This window comes from Mesoplodon mirus, assembly GCF_964341445.2.
Source record: "Mesoplodon mirus genome assembly, chromosome: 5".
NCBI lineage: Eukaryota > Metazoa > Chordata > Mammalia > Artiodactyla > Ziphiidae > Mesoplodon > Mesoplodon mirus.
In genome coordinates, this window is record NC_138980.1 from 184,056,475 (window position 1) to 184,073,953 (window position 17,479).

Below are 17,479 nucleotides of genomic sequence, written 5' to 3' on the forward strand. Positions count from 1 at the left end.
TGGGGTGATTCATTGCACCTAAATGCTACAACTTTTTGGACTAATTTCTCTTTGATGGACATTTGGACACAGATTTCCTGTGTCTTTAAGAAACTACCAGGTGATGGCAGGTTACAAGGCAGGGGGCATCCTGGTGAGTGCCTGGCTTGGGTCTGGAGTCCCACCTTGTGCCTTCCCTGCTCTAGCCTGCAAGCTTCCCTTCCCGGGGCCTCCCCAGACAGAACCTAGTGGGGTGGGGGCAGGGGAGGTCTCCCCCGAGCCAGCAGGGATGGGCTTGGGGTCCCCGGTGGGCGGGGTCCTGTCGCAGAGCCCTGGTGACTTGTGGCTTCGCGGTTGTGTCCGTTGTGGACCCGGCGCCCTGCTAACCGTGGCTCCCTTCAGCTGGAAGCGCTTCCCTAAACGAAGCGCCCGGTGAGCCTCAGTCAGGCAAGGGGGAGGGGAGGGGAGGGGAGACCAGATCTCGGCCAGGGTGGACAGTCCCACTCTCGGGGTGAGGGGGACAGTGAGGGCGGAGGGGGGTACAGTTGCGGGCAGGGGGATGGCCATGCGGGCGGGGGCAAGGGGGACAGACCGGCCAGAGGCCTGCTTGGGGCAGCGGGGGAGCAGGCTGTGCAGGAACCGAAAGTCAGCCGCTGGGGGCGGGGCGGCACTGGGGGTCGGGGGCGCGGGCAGCGCCCGGGCGCAGGCTGGGGGCGGGTAGGAGCTCTGCCCCCGCCCACGGAGCGCAAACTTTTCCAGGGCTCGCGGGGAAGCCAGGTGCGGTCACGTGGGGCGGGGCGGGGCGGGGCGGGGGCGGACCGCGCTGACCCCGCCCCTGCGCCCTAGTCCGGCCTCGTCGGCGGGAGCGCGCGGAGTGGCCGGGGCGCCAAGGCGAGCCATGCCCACCAACTTCACCGTGGTGCCTGTGGAGGCGCGGGCGGACGGCGGCCAGGATGAGGGTCCCGAGCAGACCGAGGCGCCGGGCCCCCCCGAGGGCGGTGAGCCCAACTGCCCGAGCCCGGGTGAGCGCGGCCGCACCTGCCCGCGGGACAAAGGCGGAGGCCGGGCTGCGCGGGGCTGGCGGCCGGTGGGAAGGAGAGGGGAGGGGAGGGAGGGGAGGGAGGAGGGGGCGGCCCTGGAGGGAGGGGGTGGAGGTGGGAGGAGGGGGAGGGGAGGGGAGGGAGGCCGCGGCGGAAGGGGTGGCATGGGTGGCAGGGAGGAGAGGGCGACCCGGGCCCGGGACGTTGCCCGAGGAAGGGGTGTGGGGCTGCTCTCCGCTCCCCCTCCCCCTGATTCCCGGCCCGCGCCTTCCTCTCACTCCTCACTAGTTTCCACCCTTTGCCTGCTTCTGTGGTTCCCGTCTCACCGCCCCCCACTCCTGCCTGCCGAGCCCCCTCTCCAGGCTTAGTGGTGGAGGCGCTGGGCGAGGGCTTCAGGGGCGGTGGGCCCTCCTCTGCTGCGCCCCCATGGCCCCCCCCCGGGGCCTAGGAAGCACCTTTCTCCCACTCGGGGTGGGCCCCTGGGGAGGTGTGGGACGCCCTGGGTAGCTATGGAGACCGAGGAGGGGCTCTTCCTCCGAGAGTTCCCAGGCCCCCCAGGCCCGGTGACCCGGTGGGGTCCCCACCCGTGGTAAGGCTCCTGGGGCAGGAGCGCCTGGCTGCTTCCGTCCCAGCCACCTCTGCTTTGCTCGTCTCTGCTCTTGGGCGGTGGGGCAAAGGGCCGCCAGTCAGATAAGCCCGGCTGCCCCGGGACAGGCCCGCACTCTGGGGGGTCTTTAGCAGGAAGGACTGCAGGTCCCCGCCGGGGCGGGGGAGGGGAGCTGTACTCAGGCTGAGGGTCCTTGCCCACTTCGCTCTGGAATCAGGAGGGTTTTGGCACTTTCACTTTCTCTTGGTGCGGGGGCATCACCAGGCCTGTTCCTCCATCATCTGGGCTCCAGGCCCGGGCTTCTCTGCAGCTGATAGGTTGGTCACCCTGAGTCTGCTGCTTCATCTGGGGCTCAGCGCCCCTCTAGAAATGGAGGGTCACTCTGCAGCGTTGGGGAAGAGGTGTCCTGCTCCAGGCAGGAAAAGGGGCGAGGTCAGTGGAGGCCACAGGTCCTGGGGCCTGGCAGGAGAGGCCGGGCACCCCCTGGGGGCAGCACGCCGTCCTAGTGGGCAGGGGCGGGTCGGCATGGTCCCGCCCGTCCCTCAGGTGCCCGCCGGCTTTCCTCTGCACGTGGGTGTGGGTGTGGGAGTGGGCACGGGTGCCGACGCCTCGGAGGCCGAAACCAGGCCGGACTTGAAGGCAGAGTCCGTAAGCCCAGCCTTTCTCTCACTGTGGCTCCGACTAGCGCATCCCGGTGTGGCCTTTCTGGGTGAGCGGCGTTTCACCGGCCACCAGGAGCCATCGTGTCCTCGGTGACCCTCGGCCCTCCCGGGTGTGCGGCCCCCTGCCTGCTGGCTCCTTCTCGGACAGGCCTCGGTGGCTCTCTGTAAGCTCGGTGCCCCTGGACCTCCGCTCAGGGCTGCCAGGAGGGCCGTGGTGTCGCCTGCCCGGCTGGCCTCGAGCCCCCAGCCCGCCCTCAGTCCAAGGCTCTTGCTTTCTCAGCCCTCATCTCACTTCATTCCCTCTCCCGGCTCGTCTAGAACCCCCTTTGCCTGTGTGCTCTCAGAGGCAGGAGCACCGGCAGATGCTCAGTGTGGGCGTCCTGCATGCTTTTGAACAAACCCTTTAGGGTCTGAGCTGCACCTGTGACACTTAGAGGAGCGGGCGCAGAACTTCAACCTGGGAATCCTGTGTTCTTCACTCGTCCTCGTGTTCCCTTAGAGAGGCAGCCGCAGAAGGCCTTGGGGAACTGGCCGGAGCCCCCTGTGGGGTCACAGGCAGGCGTGCTGTTGCCTTTCGGGGTCTGCTCAGCTGGGTTCTGAGTTTTAACGCAAGCCGTCAGACCAGTCGGTGCCCAGAGAGGCCCTGTGACAGGCCTGTGTCGCCAGCGTGACAGGGGGAGCCTGGGAAGCAGCCTCACGCTCTGCTCGTTGGTGGGACAGTCCTGCGGGAGCCGGAACCGCTGGATCGAGCCCCTTTGAAGACCCGCGTGCGGGGCCCTTACCCTGTGGTCCAGCTTGTGGCCACACCTGCTCATCGCAGAGTCACTGAAGTTCCTTCCTGAGTCCATGGCCTGCCTTTGAACCTCCAGGGAGGCTCCTGGCTTTCTGGGTGGGCCTCCCGGTGGTGCTGGTGAAGCAGGTTTGGGGATACCCTCCCGAGGTGTACCTGGGGCTGTCGTGGGAATAGGGAGCGTGGGACGCCAGGTCGAGGGTGGGAGGGAGGTGAGGAGGGGCCAGCGCTCACGTCTGCAGGCCCGCCTGGCTGACCCAGAGCTTGGTGGGACCAGCCTTGGTTGTGCCCGGCCTGAGGCTGAGGGCCTAGTCGGTGAGCCTGTGACACGGGGCGGCCGCCTGGGCTGCCTTTGGTCCCTGTGTCCAGGCTGGGCCTGCCGGGGAGCCCTGTTGTCAGCCTGTGAAGCCGGGGCCCGTTTCCTGGCCGTCGGAGGCTCTGGGCCTTCATCAGAGTGGGGTGGCCGATACGAAGTGTTGACCTTGAACTGCCCCTGCTATTTTGACCTTGGTTGTGTCCGGTCGGCAGGCCCACAGTTGGTGCTTTAGAGCCGGGAAGGTGGCCTGCAGGCAGTGAGGTGGGGGGGTCCACATGCACCCCTAGAGGGGTGGCCCCGACCCCACTGCCCCCCACCGCAGGGCCCGTGGGCTGGGCCATGGAGGGCCACTGTTCCTGCCCGTCTCCTGCCCGTTCCTCCCTGGGAGCTGCCCGCAGCTCTGCTGGGGCTTCCTCTTCCTTTCTTGTTGTTCCTCTTTTTGGATTCCTTTCCCGTGATTTCATGCTCTGCCGCTCAGGTCCTGTGGGTCACCCGGGGGTCTTCTCTTGCCCCTGTGAAGGGGACCCGCGCCCCCAGCCACTGACCCAGGCAGCTCTGGGAGCATCACCTTTGTCCTGTGGGGCTCATGGGTCACGGGGAGCAGGCTGTGTGCCGATGCGTGTGCCCGCTGCCCTCGAGGGTCTGCTGCCGCTGGGATGGCCAGAGCGCAAAGCCGAGGCCCTGGGCGCTGGGACGTGAGTGTGGCCGGAGAGTGGGCCCAAGACAAAGCCTCGAGGTTCCGTCCTGCCGGGCCGAGGCCGTGGAGCATTGCTCCGCCACCGGGTCCAGGAAGGAAGGGATGCGTCATACTGGCGCGGGGGACGTCTGAGCAGGAAGCGCAGGCAGCGCAGGCTGTCCGAAGGGCCGACCCCTGAAAATGGTTGAACCTCATCCACGGAGGGAAGAGTGGATGGTTCCGTGTGTCTCCCGGTCCCCCGGGGCCCCAGGGCGAGAAGGGGCCCCCCATTCTCCAACAGCGCACAGGGCATCACCAACCAGCGGGCTCCGCCAAGTGCTGGAGCAGCAGGGAATTCCACTGCCCCCCAGCCCGCAAGAGGCGCCAGGCGGAGAGGCAGTTAACACGGCCCAGGACGCTCGGCACAGTGGCCCCTCCACACGCAAGCCCTGCTGGCCTCTGGGGCCCTCTCCTTGCCTAACAGCCCAGACAAGCTCACGGCTCCACTCTGCCAGGGGCCGCCCGGGACACACACACCAGGCAGTCCTAGCGCCACCCCCAGATGCACGCACACACACACGCACACGTGGCAGGACAGCCCCACCGCAGCTGGCTCCTTGCCGCCCTTCCATGGAATCCCCCTGGGCCAGCTCAGCGCCCCATGGCATCAGACCCTGACTCATTGCCCCGAGGTGCCTGTCTCAGGCCGGGCTCACCCCGTCCCATCCCGGGGGCTGCATTTCTGGGGACAGGCTGCTGCTGGTCCTTGTCACCATCAGGCTGAATCCCGCCGGTCCCCTCGTGCGGCCAGGCCCACCAGGGGACCGGGACAGCCTCAGGCCCGAGTGCCCACGTCACTGGAGGTGGCTACACGAGCAGAGGGTTTGTCTGCAGGGCCAGCCACTCCGCGCTTGAGGCCACAGCCACCTTATGAACGGAGGCAGGTGGGTTCACCTGGGCAGAGCAGCTCCCAGTGACACGGGGTCCCCACCGCACAGAGAGCCTGCAGCTCAGAGGCCCCCCCGGCCAGACAGTCACACGGCCAAGGCATCAGAACCAGAACGGCCCCGTAGCCCATGGTCTGCGTGCAGACCCCGTTATTTTCAAATAATTGATCCCACGTGTCCCCTGCTTGGAGGTGGGCAGCGGGCTTACTCTCCGCTTGGTGGGGGGGGATTCTCGCCGGGCTGTTGGAGGAGGGGCCTGCCTAGATAGGGTGAGGGGCCTTGTGTGTGCCCAGAGCCGGTCAGGGCCAAGGTCACCCAGGGTCTTGATTTACTGCAGCTCAGTGCATCACAGACCGAGCAGGGGGCGGCCGGGATGGCCAGAGGCGTCTGCCAGGTCGGACCCAGTAGGCGAGGGGGCAGTCCTCACCTCCCTGCCCCCGGGGGACCCGGCTGGGGAGGGAGGCCTCTGCTCAGCAGGCCTGTGGCCACGGTCCTGAGCAGACCTGAGCAGCTCCTGGCACCTGACTGGGTTGGCCCGGGCTCCTGCCCTGGCCGATGGGTGGCCTTGGGCCGGGGGTTCCTTCCCAGGGCCAGTATCCTCGGGGCACAGCAGCGGGACTGTGGTCGTGCTCGGGGCGGACATTGGAGGCACAGGCGGATGGGAAGACGGTGCCGCTGTCTGGTCTCTGTGGGTCTCCCGTTCCCCCCTGAAGGGCTGCGCATTGCCGGGCACGTGAGGCTGGAGGGCAGAGGCTGCTGTTTGGCGCCGTGCGCGCAGCCAGGTGCTTTTTGGGGGTGTCCCTCTCGTAGTCCCTTTGCAGCAGCGCTGCTTGCGGGGAGCAGGCGTCTGCAAGCGGCTCTGGGAGTGTGAGGCCGGCCAGGGTGACGGTCTGGGGCCGTCCGGGCTCCAGTGGGTGGCTGCCGTGGGCTCCCTTCTGGGGGACCCTGGGGCAGTGCCGCCTGGCACAGAGGGCAGAGCACAAAGGGTTACACCTTTCTTTTATGAGAAAGAGGGAACTCCCTCCTCAGGGCAGAGGTCTGGTCTGCGCAGATAAGCCTGCAGCTTCAGCAGGACCAGCCGAAGAATGAGGCTCCCTGGCCCCCCGATCCATGGCCGCTCCTCCGTCTGTGGCCCCTGGCACCGTGTCGACCCTGGAGCCCCATGCCGGGAGCGCTGGTGAGGGGCCGCGTCCAGGTGCCCCTGTGGCTGGGGGGTGGGGGTTTGCAGGGCCGTGCTCCTGGCCGGGAAGGGGGTGAAGTGTGGGTGCCAGGTCTTGCCTGGGGCCTGTGCGTCTGCGTGGCCTCTGCCCGTGCTCTGGCCGGGCTCGGTGGCAAGGCCCTGGGGCCCTGGGCTGGGTTTGTTTCCTCTTTCTTTCCGAGTACACAATGGGGAGGAGGTGGAGGTTCTGTTTCTGAGCTTCCCGAGGCCTGGGTGGGCCCTGTGACCTGCTGTGAGCTCCCTGTGCTCGGGTTGCTCTCGGCCAGAATCCGTGGCTCATGTGCCTGTGGCGCTGGGGTCTCTGCTGGGTGTTGGGCTCCTGGGCCTGCGTTTGCTGCTCGCAGCCAGAACTGCTTCCCGTCTAACCAGCCTGCAGCCGCCCCGCAGCTGAGCCTGTCTGGGCGTCCGCGTGGTCAGCATGTGCCTGTGGCCTGGCGCCGTCTGCGAGGCGGGGGCACCCCACGAGTCCACGTGAGTGGGACGTCCCCCCAGGGTGATGGGGAGGCCTCATGCGGGCCCCGCGCCGACCCAGGGGTTCTCCTGCCTGCCTCCCTCTCCTGGAGCCGGCCTGTCCCAGAGGTGGCCGTGTCCTGCCCCGCCTGGTCACAGCGCCCACGGGTCAGGCCTGGGTTCTCAGGGAGGCTCTCGGGACGGTCACCGGGGAGGGATCCTGTGGAGCCGAAATCAGAGGAGAGACGCGCCAGATGGTTCTTGGGTTTCCTCTTCCCGCTGATGGAGGGTCTTGACCACAGCCTGGCAGGAGCCTGAGTCGGTAACGGGAGCCGCCTCTGGGGGCTGGTGGGGCTCCCGGCTGCCCACCTCCCGCCTTTGCCCCGGCTGGGCCGGCCCTGCCGTCCTGAGCCCTTCCCCCCACCCCCAGGCTGGGATCACAACGGCCAGTTCCCGAGGAGGGAGAGGTCGGGTCGGCAGCAGACACCTAGGGCTGGCGGGGAGCCGGGTCCCTGAGTCCACCAGAGGCCCACGCTGCCCAGGAGGGAGCTCATCCAGCCTGGTAGGGCGGGAAGTCCCTGGAACACTTACTGTTCTGGAGAAGCAGCTCACAGAGCTGTGCTCCCCAGCTGTGCCCCGTGTGCCTGCACACGTGTGTTAACGTGCGTGGCTGGCTGGTTCCTCTGTGTTCGTGCCTCTTAGTAGCCGAGAATCCCGGTACTTTCCTCGTTGTCTCGACTGTGCGAGTGTCGGGTTTAAGGAGAAGGTGCCAGAGCTGGTGTCTTTGGCCCGACTGCTGGGCTGAGGCCCTTGGTTGGAACAGCGAACGCCGGGGCGGTGGCCGTGACCTTGGTCCGGGTTGAAGGGAGGCTGTGTCCCTCCAGTGCCCGGAGCCTTCCTGAGTCCTTGTCTGTGAGCACCCCGGTCCTTGGTGTCGCCCAGGAGAACCTTCACCTCGGGCTGCGGGGTGGTGGGGGCAGCTTAGCGGGGCAGGGGGCACATCTGGGCCAGGTAGGCTCTTTCCCCTCGGCTGTGCCGCCTGCTTCTGGTTTCGGCTTGGACCTGGTGTCGGGGGCGGGGGTGCGCTGGTGGCAGGGTGCTCCCAGAAGTGAGGGCTGTGTCGTTTCAGGAAGGCCTCGCAGAGGTGCTGTGATCCGGCCCTGCCCACCTCTCCAAGCGGACCCCCGCCACGCCCCACCAGGTGCGGGGTTCCAGATGCCAGGCGCACGTGCACAGCACTCTCGGGTAGGGCGGAGCCAGCCTGCCGCCACCCGCATGCCCTCGTCCGTGGGCCTGGACGGTGCTGCTTCTGGCCCCAGGCAGCGGGGTCTGTGCTTGGTGGGGGCAGCTGGGGGCCAGGCGCACAGGGTCACCTGGCGAGGCCCTTGGGAAGTAGCATCTCTGGGTGTCTGGGCCTCCAGCTGGCAAGGTGCCCCCGCAGGCCACGCCTGAGGGTCGGGCAAGGGCCCATGGAGGTCCGAGGGGCAGGGGCGCATCCACCTCCTGCCCTCTCGGCTCTCGCCTGTGGGCAGGCGCTTCTCGCTCCAGAGGCCTGGGTGGGAGGGCCAGGCAGCCCTCCGGGAGAGGACGTTGGGAGGTGCCCCGGCAAGGGGCCGCGTCCAGCTGGCCAGGCTGTGGGTGGTGCCTGTCCTGTCAGTGTTTCCCCTGTTTTCGCCAGAGAACGGGTTTCTGTTTTAGCCAGAAACTTGCTGTGAAAGCACGGGAGCTCTCGGCCTCAAGCATTTCCTTTTTTTCTGGCTTGAATGCAGAACGGTTTCTTCTCAGGCTGTGCCCCTCGGGGAGTCCACTGGCCCAGGAGGTGGCTAGGCCGCTGGATTTCAGATCCAGCATCGATCCTGGCTGCAAAGCACGGAGGGCAGGGGACAAGGGCCAGAAGGCATTAGTTAACCCTGAGGGTCGTGGAACCTAAAACCCCGTTGCAGTGCTGAACCACTTGGAAGAAGATCCAGCCTCGGGGGCCGGCCAGTTGGACACACTGTTAGGTTGGCAGGTGCGACTGTTCTGCTGGAGTTGGCCCCGCGGCCCCAGGGGAGGACTGCAGGCTGCCCACTGCCCGTGCCTCGGTGCAGGCCCGGCCCCGCTGACCCTCGGGAACGCCTCTGGCTCTGAGCCTCAGGTCCCTCTCTGCTCCTTGTCCGCAGAGGTTGCAGTGGGGCTGGCGGAGGCTGTGACCAGAGACGGAGGACGCTGCGCTCGGGACCCTCAGCGGGGATGGGGCTCTGACCCGGTGTCCACAGCAGACCACTGGGTCTGGGCCTACCGGCCTCCGCTTTGCCCCTGAGTGGGCGCCCCCGTCCCGCCCGCCTCTCGGGCCTGGGCCGTCCCCTCCCGCCCCGAAGGCCCTGCTGCGTTCTCTTGATGCTGAGGACGCAAGCTCCTCTCCTGGCGGCTTCCTGGTCCCGCCCCCTCGTTCAGAGCACCGGCTCCTACGGTGTCCCTGGTGACCACCACGTTTACTCAGGTCCGGGTTAAGTTTGCATTTCATGGAGCCAGAAACCAGGCATCCAAATGGATGTGGGTGAAGCAGATCGACGACGGGTGGGAAGAGCAGAGGCCGCCTCGGCGGGGGGCCGTGTGTCTCCGAGGGCCGGGTGCGCAGGCTGGTGGAGGCAGCGGTGCTCTGAGCTGCGTCAGGCCTGCACCGGATGGGGAGGGTCCGCTTGGATGTGTGGCCGGCGCTTGCGGGCACGGGGGCTTCTCAGGACGCCCGTGGTGACACAAGACACACGGCCTCATGCGAAGCTCACTGCTCTGCCTCCCCTCACGGGGAGGAGGAGGGATGCCCTGCCCACTTCGCCCCTTCCTGGCCACGGTTGCTCCCCGGGCCTTGGGCTCTCACTGCCAGGCACCCGCTGTCCCGCCCGTTTCTGGGGGGGCTCCTCGGTGGTCTTGGGCCGAGGCTGGTCTGTAGCTCTGGGTCCTGGGCCTGGTGTGGCCCGGCCTTGCTGGCCAGTCATCCTGGGAGCCCCGGGCAGGGTGCCGCCCGGGCCTCTGGGGGCGGTGGGCTTGGTGTGCCGTGTTCAAAAGGTGCTGCAGGTTACTGGAACTTTCTTTAGAACCTGGAGGGAGACCAGCAGGTGGGTGGACACTAAGACCTGGCTGGGCCGCACTGGGAGTCACCCCTGAAGCACCGGCTTCCTCGGGCTCCTCGGGCCTGGCGAGCGCAGGGGGTGCCAGGAGCACGGGAGGGGGCTTTAAACAGGCCACTCCTAGGCTCTGATGGTGTCTCAGAGCTTCCTAGTTTTTGTGATCTGGACAGTTCTGAGGGGTGCTGGCCAGGTGTGTTGCAGGTGCCCTCGACTGGCATCTGTCTGATGGTTTTCTCGCGGCTCGGCGGGGTGTGGGTTTAACGGGAGGCCCCGGAGGGAACGTGAATTCTCACCGGCATGCAACGTGCCACCGTCACCGGGGCTCAGCACTAGAGTGGCCGTCAGGTTCTGCCGTGAAGCCCCTCTTTTCTGCTTTCCGTACTTCATCTGTGGGAAACGAGTCGTCAGGTGCGGCAGCCCCTCTCCAGCCTTTGGAGTGAGTGGCTCCTGGCTTTGTGGCGCCTCCTCTCCAGCCATCTGTCCTCCCACTCAGCCTGCCGTGACTTGGGGGGCTGGAGGACGGAGGGGCTGCCCGCGCTGCAGGGGGGGCCAGTGCATATACATTTTAAAGGCTTGAAAAGGTTAGTTTTGGCGCATGGCTGCTGTGTCCTAGAAAAGCAAAACTCGGTTGTGGGCGCACGTCGGCAGCCCATAGCTGGTGGTGCAGCCAGAGGCCAAGGGGCTGTAAACGGAGCGGCTGGCGCTCGGGCCATGTGGTGCCTGCCCGCGGCTCCCGGGGTGTTGGAACTCACCAGCTGTGAGTGCGGTGGGGGTCACCTGTCCCAGGCTCCGGACTCTGGCGGGCAGCTCTGCGCGCGGGCGCCCGCCCTCCCGATGCCGGGGTGTGGGGCGGTGCTGTGGGCGTGTCCGTGTTCGTCAGCTGTTTCTGTGCGTCACCCCCAGTTCCCTCCTGTCCCCTCGGGCCACGGGCACCTTCGGCCCCGCTTTCCTGGTGCCGCGTCCACAGCGTGGCCGTTCTCGGGCGTCCCCAGCACACGGGCACCCCCGCCGGTTGGACGTGTCCCAGACACGGTGTCCCATGGTGAGGAGTGTGATGAGATTCTGAGCCTTGTTGGTTCCACGTGGGTTTACTGGCCGAAGGATCCTTGTTTTAAAACCGAATCAGCACCCTTTCTCGGTGACGAGAGGGGTGAGTCACATGCAAGGTGGCTGGGCTCTGAGGGACCTCCCAACCTGGCAGGGCCTCCCCGCCCACAGCGCCCGCCCGGCTGGACACTAGGGGTCCGGGGGTCCCGGGCTTGCTGGGGGCTGTGACCTTGGACCGCGTCAGGCTGTGATCTCTGCGCGGTGAGCCCCACCGGCGGCCCCTGCGGCGTGAAACGAGCAGGCTGAAAGCCCCGCCCGTGCGCGAGGCTGGGAGCCAGCTCTGGTGGTGTGGGGGGGTGTTAATCGCGTGGCCTCCAGGCCGTTTCTGTGATTATATATCCGATGGCCCAGCCCAGCCCGTCCGTTAGAGCAGGTGAACGAGGCCCCAAGCGCTCCTGCCCGGAGACAGCAGGTGTGGGTCCTGCCCTCCCGGCCGGCATGGCCCAGGACACCTGACCGCACGCCCAGGACACCTGACCGTCAGGGGGCCCCTCCTGCACGGCCCGGCAGCCACCGCTGCGCAGCGAGGGCGCCCGGTGACCTCCGGGCTGTGTGCCCGGCGGGGGCACCACGGGGGACCCGCCCCAGGAGGACGGAGGCGGTGGGGCCGGTGAGGCGGGCCCTGCGCCCCCGGGATCCCCTCTGCTCGGGCTTGTCTTGGGTCCTCATTGTCGTGAACAAGCAGAGTCTGCAGCGGGCGCAAGCCCAGGTGAGCGACCTCCTCCCTGAAACGTAGGGGGAGGGGCTCAGCCAGAGGAGGACCCCTGCTCTTCAGAGCCGCGACCGGGCCTGGCAGGGTCGTGCCGGGTGCCATCAGAGTCCCGGGGGAGGCGGGAGAGGTGTCCACCCAGAGCCTGAGGCCTTCAGAGCCCCTAGCGTGTGCCAAGGGCTCAGGCCCTGGGGTGGTTGTACCAGTTTCCTTTGTGAAGACTTGAGTTGTAACCTGCCCCTCCCTTGAAAAATAAAAACTGAGATTTGAGTGTTCTCCAGCGGTGAAGGCAATTAAGGGACTTTTAAGGCTCACCCGGCTAGCTTGTGACGGTTTTGCATTTTGGGGATGGGATCGCAGGTGTGTCCCTCAGGTAGAAGCGTTTGATTTTTTTTTTTTTTTGAGGTACGCGGGCCTCTCACTGTTGTGGCCTCTCCCATCGCGGAGCACAGGCTCCGGACGCGCAGGCTCAGCGGCCATGGCTCACGGGCCCAGCCGCTCCGCGGCATGTGGGATCTTCCCGGACCGGGGCACGAACCCGCATCCCCTGCATCGGCAGGCAGATTCTCAAACACTGCGCCACCAGGGAAGCCCGAAGCCTTTGATTTTTAACCAAGAGTCCCGGCTCCAGCAGGTCGAGGAGAAGATGGCCGCCCGAGGCTCCCACGTGAGCCTCTTTCCGCTGGGTCCCCCAGCGCTTTGGAAAGCATGCCCGAGGGCTGCCTTCTCAGAAATGATGGGAAACGTGTTCTCATGGTTTACGATGGATCAGGAGACTCACTGTTGGCCGTGACCTCTGGTGTGGGCGGTGCAGCCCCCAAACCAGGGGGGTCGGCGAGGGGGGGGATTTACGGAGATGCTGGGGCGTGTGTTGCTGTTCCTCCTGTGCGTTTTGTGTGCGTTTCCCCATTCTCTGTGCTCGCTCTGTGTGTGAATTCTGGTTATAAGCAGCGAGATGGAAGACCAGAGCCTCACAGCCTGACAGCCCAGTCCTGGCCGTCCCCGGGCTTCCTGTGCACACATGCCCAGCACACATGTCCCCATGGGGCGGGCCATTCTGGCCTTTGTGGGGCGTTCACGGCACCGTTTCCCACTCTCCGGTCTCCACGGTCGTCCTGTGTGTAAATAAGCCACTAAGGTCCACCTGCCTCGAATCAGCTGGTCCTGGTGGTCTCCCTGGGCCCCCTCGCCCAGGCCCTTCTCACGCATTCTGCTCCTTTCCAACGCTCTGCTCGGGGCCACCCCCAGCCCTCCTCACGGCGGATGGGCAGCTGTCTAGCTCCTGTTTGAGGTCGTGGTCTCACTTTCCCAGCCACCGGGAGCATCAGATGCTCCAAGAAGGATGTTGCTTCTGTGGATTGAACGTGGTTGCAGGTGCCTATCCGCCCCGTGCCTGGTGGGCATTCAGACAGACCCTCTGGAGCCCCTTGGACCGGGCTGTGCTTCCTGGCGGGGGCGGCAGGGGCACCTGGGCCTGAGCTGAGTGGAGGCCCTGTCCACGGTGGCCACCTCTCCCTGGATGACAAACACGAGACCTGGGAGCCACGAATTTGTCTGGCCTGCGTGGCTGAAGCCTGTTGACCGGGACAGAGCCGGCCTGCGTGTCCTCCAGAGTCTGCTCTGCAGAGAGCTCTTTGCAGCTTCCGTTTACACCAGAAACCCAGTCGGAAATGCTTGTCTCTCGTTACCAGAAACAGGTTACCACCAGAAAAATACAGTCATTACTACCAGGAAGAGGCTGCTGAGCAGGAACCCGCTTGAAGCAGGAAGGAGGGAGAGAGGCGGGGGCTCTCCTGAAGACACCTGCAGGGCGGGGGGAGGACGCTCAGGAGTGATTTCTTGTTTAATTGAATGTGGTTGCATTTTTTAAGCTTTGTTTTGACCCAACTTCAGAACGTTGACTTCAGAAAACTTTCAAGGGCACAGGATCACGTGCCATCTGCCTGAGCGTTGGTCCCACCTGCCTTACACCTCCCCCCCGCCCCCTTTTCACACGTTCCTTCCTGATTTGCTGAGAACAGGCAGCAGGTGCGATGCCCTTTGTGTGTTTCCTAAAACAAGCACGTTTTCTCTCATCCCTGTAGTACGGTCACCAAAGTCAGGACGTTTTCATTGACTGAAGTCTTCCTCAGATTTCACCGTCAGCCCAGTAATGTCCTTTATGGAAAGAATCAGGCTGCTTCCATCTTCTTCCTCTTTCCAGAACATTCCAGAGCCGGCCCGTGTCCTCCGAGGCCTCTGAAGAGGGCCGGTCGCTCCTTTGGTTTGCTTCAAGCTCCTCGAGCTGGAATCCGGGGACCCAGGCAGTCATGTCCTCTCCTGGGTGTCGGTCAGCCTGCGACCCTCGTGTTCACCTTGACCCTTGGTTCGGTGGGTGGTCGGCTCTTCCTGGCACTGCCCCTGCCCCGTGGTGCTGAGCGGGTGGCTCGTGGGGCCATGGTCGCGGGGCTGTCCTTGCCCCGTCCCCTCCAGGTGTCGCCCCTGGTCCCGGCATCTGCTGGTGGTTCCTGCACTAAGCGGTTCCCCGGCCACTGGCTTCCTCGGGCCTTCTGCTGCCCCCGAGCTGGTCACTGGGGCTCGGCAGTGAGGGGCACAGGGTCCGTCCGGCAGGAGGGCAGGGCTCTGCCTGCCCTGTGGCCTCCGCGGGCTGGACCCTGGGAACCTTCCGGGGAGGGGTCTGGGAGGCCTTGGTGGATGGGCGTGGGTCTGTGGATTTCAGGGGGACTGGACAGCTGAGTGGGGGGTGAGGGGCGATGCCTGGACCCCAGTGGCTCCCGAATCTGTGTCCGTTGCGAGGGGCCGGCCCGAGTTCACGGGGGATGGACTGGGGGCTCCCCTTTCCTGTGCGTCTGGGCTTTGGTTTCCTTCTGGGGACTTGGGGGATTCCATCAGAAGGTCGGGTGTCACCCCTGACGGGACCTGGTGAGCAGGTGATTCCCCGCTAACGTCATGCTCCAGGTTGGCCCAGGGCCCCTGGGGGCCTGAGGAAAGCCAGTTGGGAGTGCCTTTTCCTGGTGTCCTCACTCGGTCCTTCTGATACAGGGTCACATCACACGTGGAAGGCCTGTGGGTGGGGCGGATGTGCAGGTGGGCCCAGGTAGGGGTGCCGGTGTCTCCGAGCTCGCCCCATGTCCCTGCTGGCGGCTTCTGGGATGGCATTGCTCCTGATCCGGTGGGATGGGGCAGGGCTGGGAATCAGAGCAATGACATCGAGGTTTTTCTCTCTGCTTTGAATTGGGAGCACGTGGTAAGGCTCACGTTTCAGGATCTGGGAGGAGCTCCCAGGGTGAGTCGGGGCTGACCCTTCGCTCCTCTGCGGCCTGGCCACGCCAAGGGCCTTGATACACTCTAGCTGGGGACGGCGGGTCAGGGCTTCCTGACAGAAACAGCCGCGGACACAGCAGGGCCGCGGTGGGCCCCCTGCCAGCCGTGCACCTACGTGTGGGCTCCGTGACACTCCCCGTGGGGACTGTGCTCTGAGCTAATGGGGTCACCAGTGAGGCCGCCGTGGTCCACCAGGATTGGGGGAAACCTGAAGCTGCTGTCAGAACAAAGCAGCGAACCTCTGTGCCACCTGGTACAAGTGCCGGTCCCCACCCCGTCCCCACCGTGGACAGTCACGGGCCAGCCTGTCTGGATCTGCTGGTCTTGAGCTGTTTGTCCTGCGGGACCCAAAAGGGCCGGGGTGGGACTTGAGGTTCCTGGACCCAGCGCCACCTTTGGCGTTCTCTCTGCCTTGTCCCTCGCCCCCTGACAGGTAACTTAGAAGAGTCCGGGGCACGTAGAGAAGCGCCTGGCGGGGCCCCTCCTCCTTTAATTCCTTTCACATCTGACCGAGCCCTTCCCCACAGGAGATGGAAACCCCGGGGAGAACAGCCCGTTCATCGGCAGCGTGGAGGTGGACGGAGAGAACGCCTTCGAGAGGAAGAGCATGGCGCTCTTCGAGGTAGGCGACCACCCCCTGCTGTCCCCTTGAGAGCGGGGGCGGCAGTGCCCGCGGGAGAAGACCCCAGCCCAACGGTGCCCTGGGGTCCGGGCAGAGGCCTCGGGGAGCCCCGTGGAGGGGCTGGGTCTGGGCTGTCCGGGGAGCCCTGGGGCCCTGAGCCCTGACCGTGGACCCGCTGGGCACGTAGAGCGGGAGCCCTGCTGGGAGGTCAGTCTGGTCGGTCTGGGGCGTCTCGGGCTGGGGGGGGTCACTAACTCCACATCTCGGCCTCAAATAGGAGGAGATGGACAGCAACCCCATGGTGTCCTCGCTACTCAACAAGCTGGCCAACTACACCAACCTGAGCCAGGGCGTGGTAGAACACGAGGAGGCCGAGGACAGCCGGCGGCGCCAGGCCAAGGTGCTCCAGCCCCGCCCTGCCCCGCACTAGGGCCTCCCTTCCCCCACCGGACCCCCTGGACCCCCCTCCCCCGACTTGGTTTCTCCGTTTCGGGACTTGTCCCGCTGCCGCCTTCCTGGGAGCCTTACTTCTGAGGGTTGACCTCTGGGAGCCTCTCCTAAGATGCGCCCAGCTCTCGGAGGATTCTGTGCAGAGACCTTGGGGAGGTCCCGTAAGCCCAGCCTGATGAGCTGCACGCAGCGCGTAGGGCAGGTCCAGAGGGCGGGCAGCTCCTGGCCCCCGTCCCCAGGGGACCCGGGAGCCGGTGCCAGAGGCTGACGCAGGCCGCCCGTGACCCTCAGCACAACCGTTGTGTGGCCAGGTGGGCGGGTTTGGCGGGATGACCCGGCCGCCCCACCCCCGGGCATGGGTCCGTGGGAGCAGCCCTTGTCCCCCTGACCAAGGGGCACAGAGATGGGGGGTCGGTCCCCCAAAAGTGCCTTCTCCAGGGTCTGGGCACCTCTAGTATCTTGGGCCTCGTAACCGGCCAGGTTGATCCTTCAAAGCTGCCTTTTATGGGAGTGCCGGGGGCCCCGTCACGGCCTTTCAGGATGACTCAGGGTCATCTCGCCGCTGCACGGGGACAGGGGCTGGGCCTGAGGCTGGCCCCACGCCCGTGAGACTGGAGGGTTTGCTTCTGGTGTTTCATGGTCCTTGAGGCCAAAGGCAGGGCCGGAGCCGCTCTCGGCTTGTGTTGCCCTCAGCCTTCTCCACCGTCCTGCGCCCGGGGCCAGGAACCACCACAAACAGGGCACGGGTCCGCGGGGGGGCGGGCTGCCCCGGACGCTGGCGCTCAGGGCCCAGGCGTGAAAAGCCAGCTGCTGGGTGCTGTCCAGGCCTCAGGCCGAGTCTGCCCAAGGCTTCTGACCCACCTCCACGCTCCCCGGGCGCCCCCTTGGGTTACTTCCCTGGGGTCCCTGCTCCAAGCCAGCCCCACGCCAGCTCTCTTGGCGCGGGCGTTCCTGTGTGTCGACCTTCCATTCTCACCCTGAGAAGCCCCCCGGCTTCCTTTGAGGGGGATCCGCCTTTCAGCCCAGCGAGCGGGCTGGGCCACGTCTCCGCAACCTCCACAGGACGCCTCGTTTCAGGCAGCCTGGCCCCTTTCACAGGAAATGTTTTCAGAGCAGATCTTTCCAGCTTTTCTTCCTTTTATTCATCTAAGTTTCAGCAGCTTCCCCCATTAAACGTGCTCTTGTCTTTTTAGCCAGGCGTCCCCAGATCCCGACTGTGTCGCCTGACGCAGCTGTCACGCTGGCCGGCGGGCAGGACGGGCTGGCCCCGGCCTTGTTCCTGAGCTTTCCTCTGGGCAGGTTTGCTCGGCTGTAGTCTGTCTGGGGTTACGGAAGACGTTTCTGTCAGGCACCCTCCTGCAGTTACCCCACGGCGGGGCGACCCTCTCCCAGGCCGCATCTGGTCGGCCGTGCTGCGGGGCCTTCGGGAAGGGAGTGACTCACAGGTGGCACGGCCTCTCTGAACTCTCGC

The 17,479-nt window shown here is 66.0% G+C and overlaps 1 protein-coding gene across 4 annotated transcripts in view; it reads left to right on the forward strand.

The window, feature by feature from the left end:
- Positions 1–857: 857 nt before the first annotated feature.
- The window catches only part of SLC12A7 (solute carrier family 12 member 7), a 42,168-nt gene continuing 25,546 nt past the window's right edge, over positions 858–17,479 (forward strand). For all 4 annotated transcript variants that reach the window (XM_082623795.1, XM_082623796.1, XM_082623797.1 and 1 more), the window contains exons 1-3: positions 858–1,001; positions 15,464–15,558; positions 15,836–15,958. In XM_082623795.1, the coding sequence (XP_082479921.1) occupies positions 878–1,001; positions 15,464–15,558; positions 15,836–15,958 (342 nt within the window). In that variant the 5' untranslated portion in view covers positions 858–877. The remainder of the gene's footprint in view (positions 1,002–15,463; positions 15,559–15,835; positions 15,959–17,479) is intronic.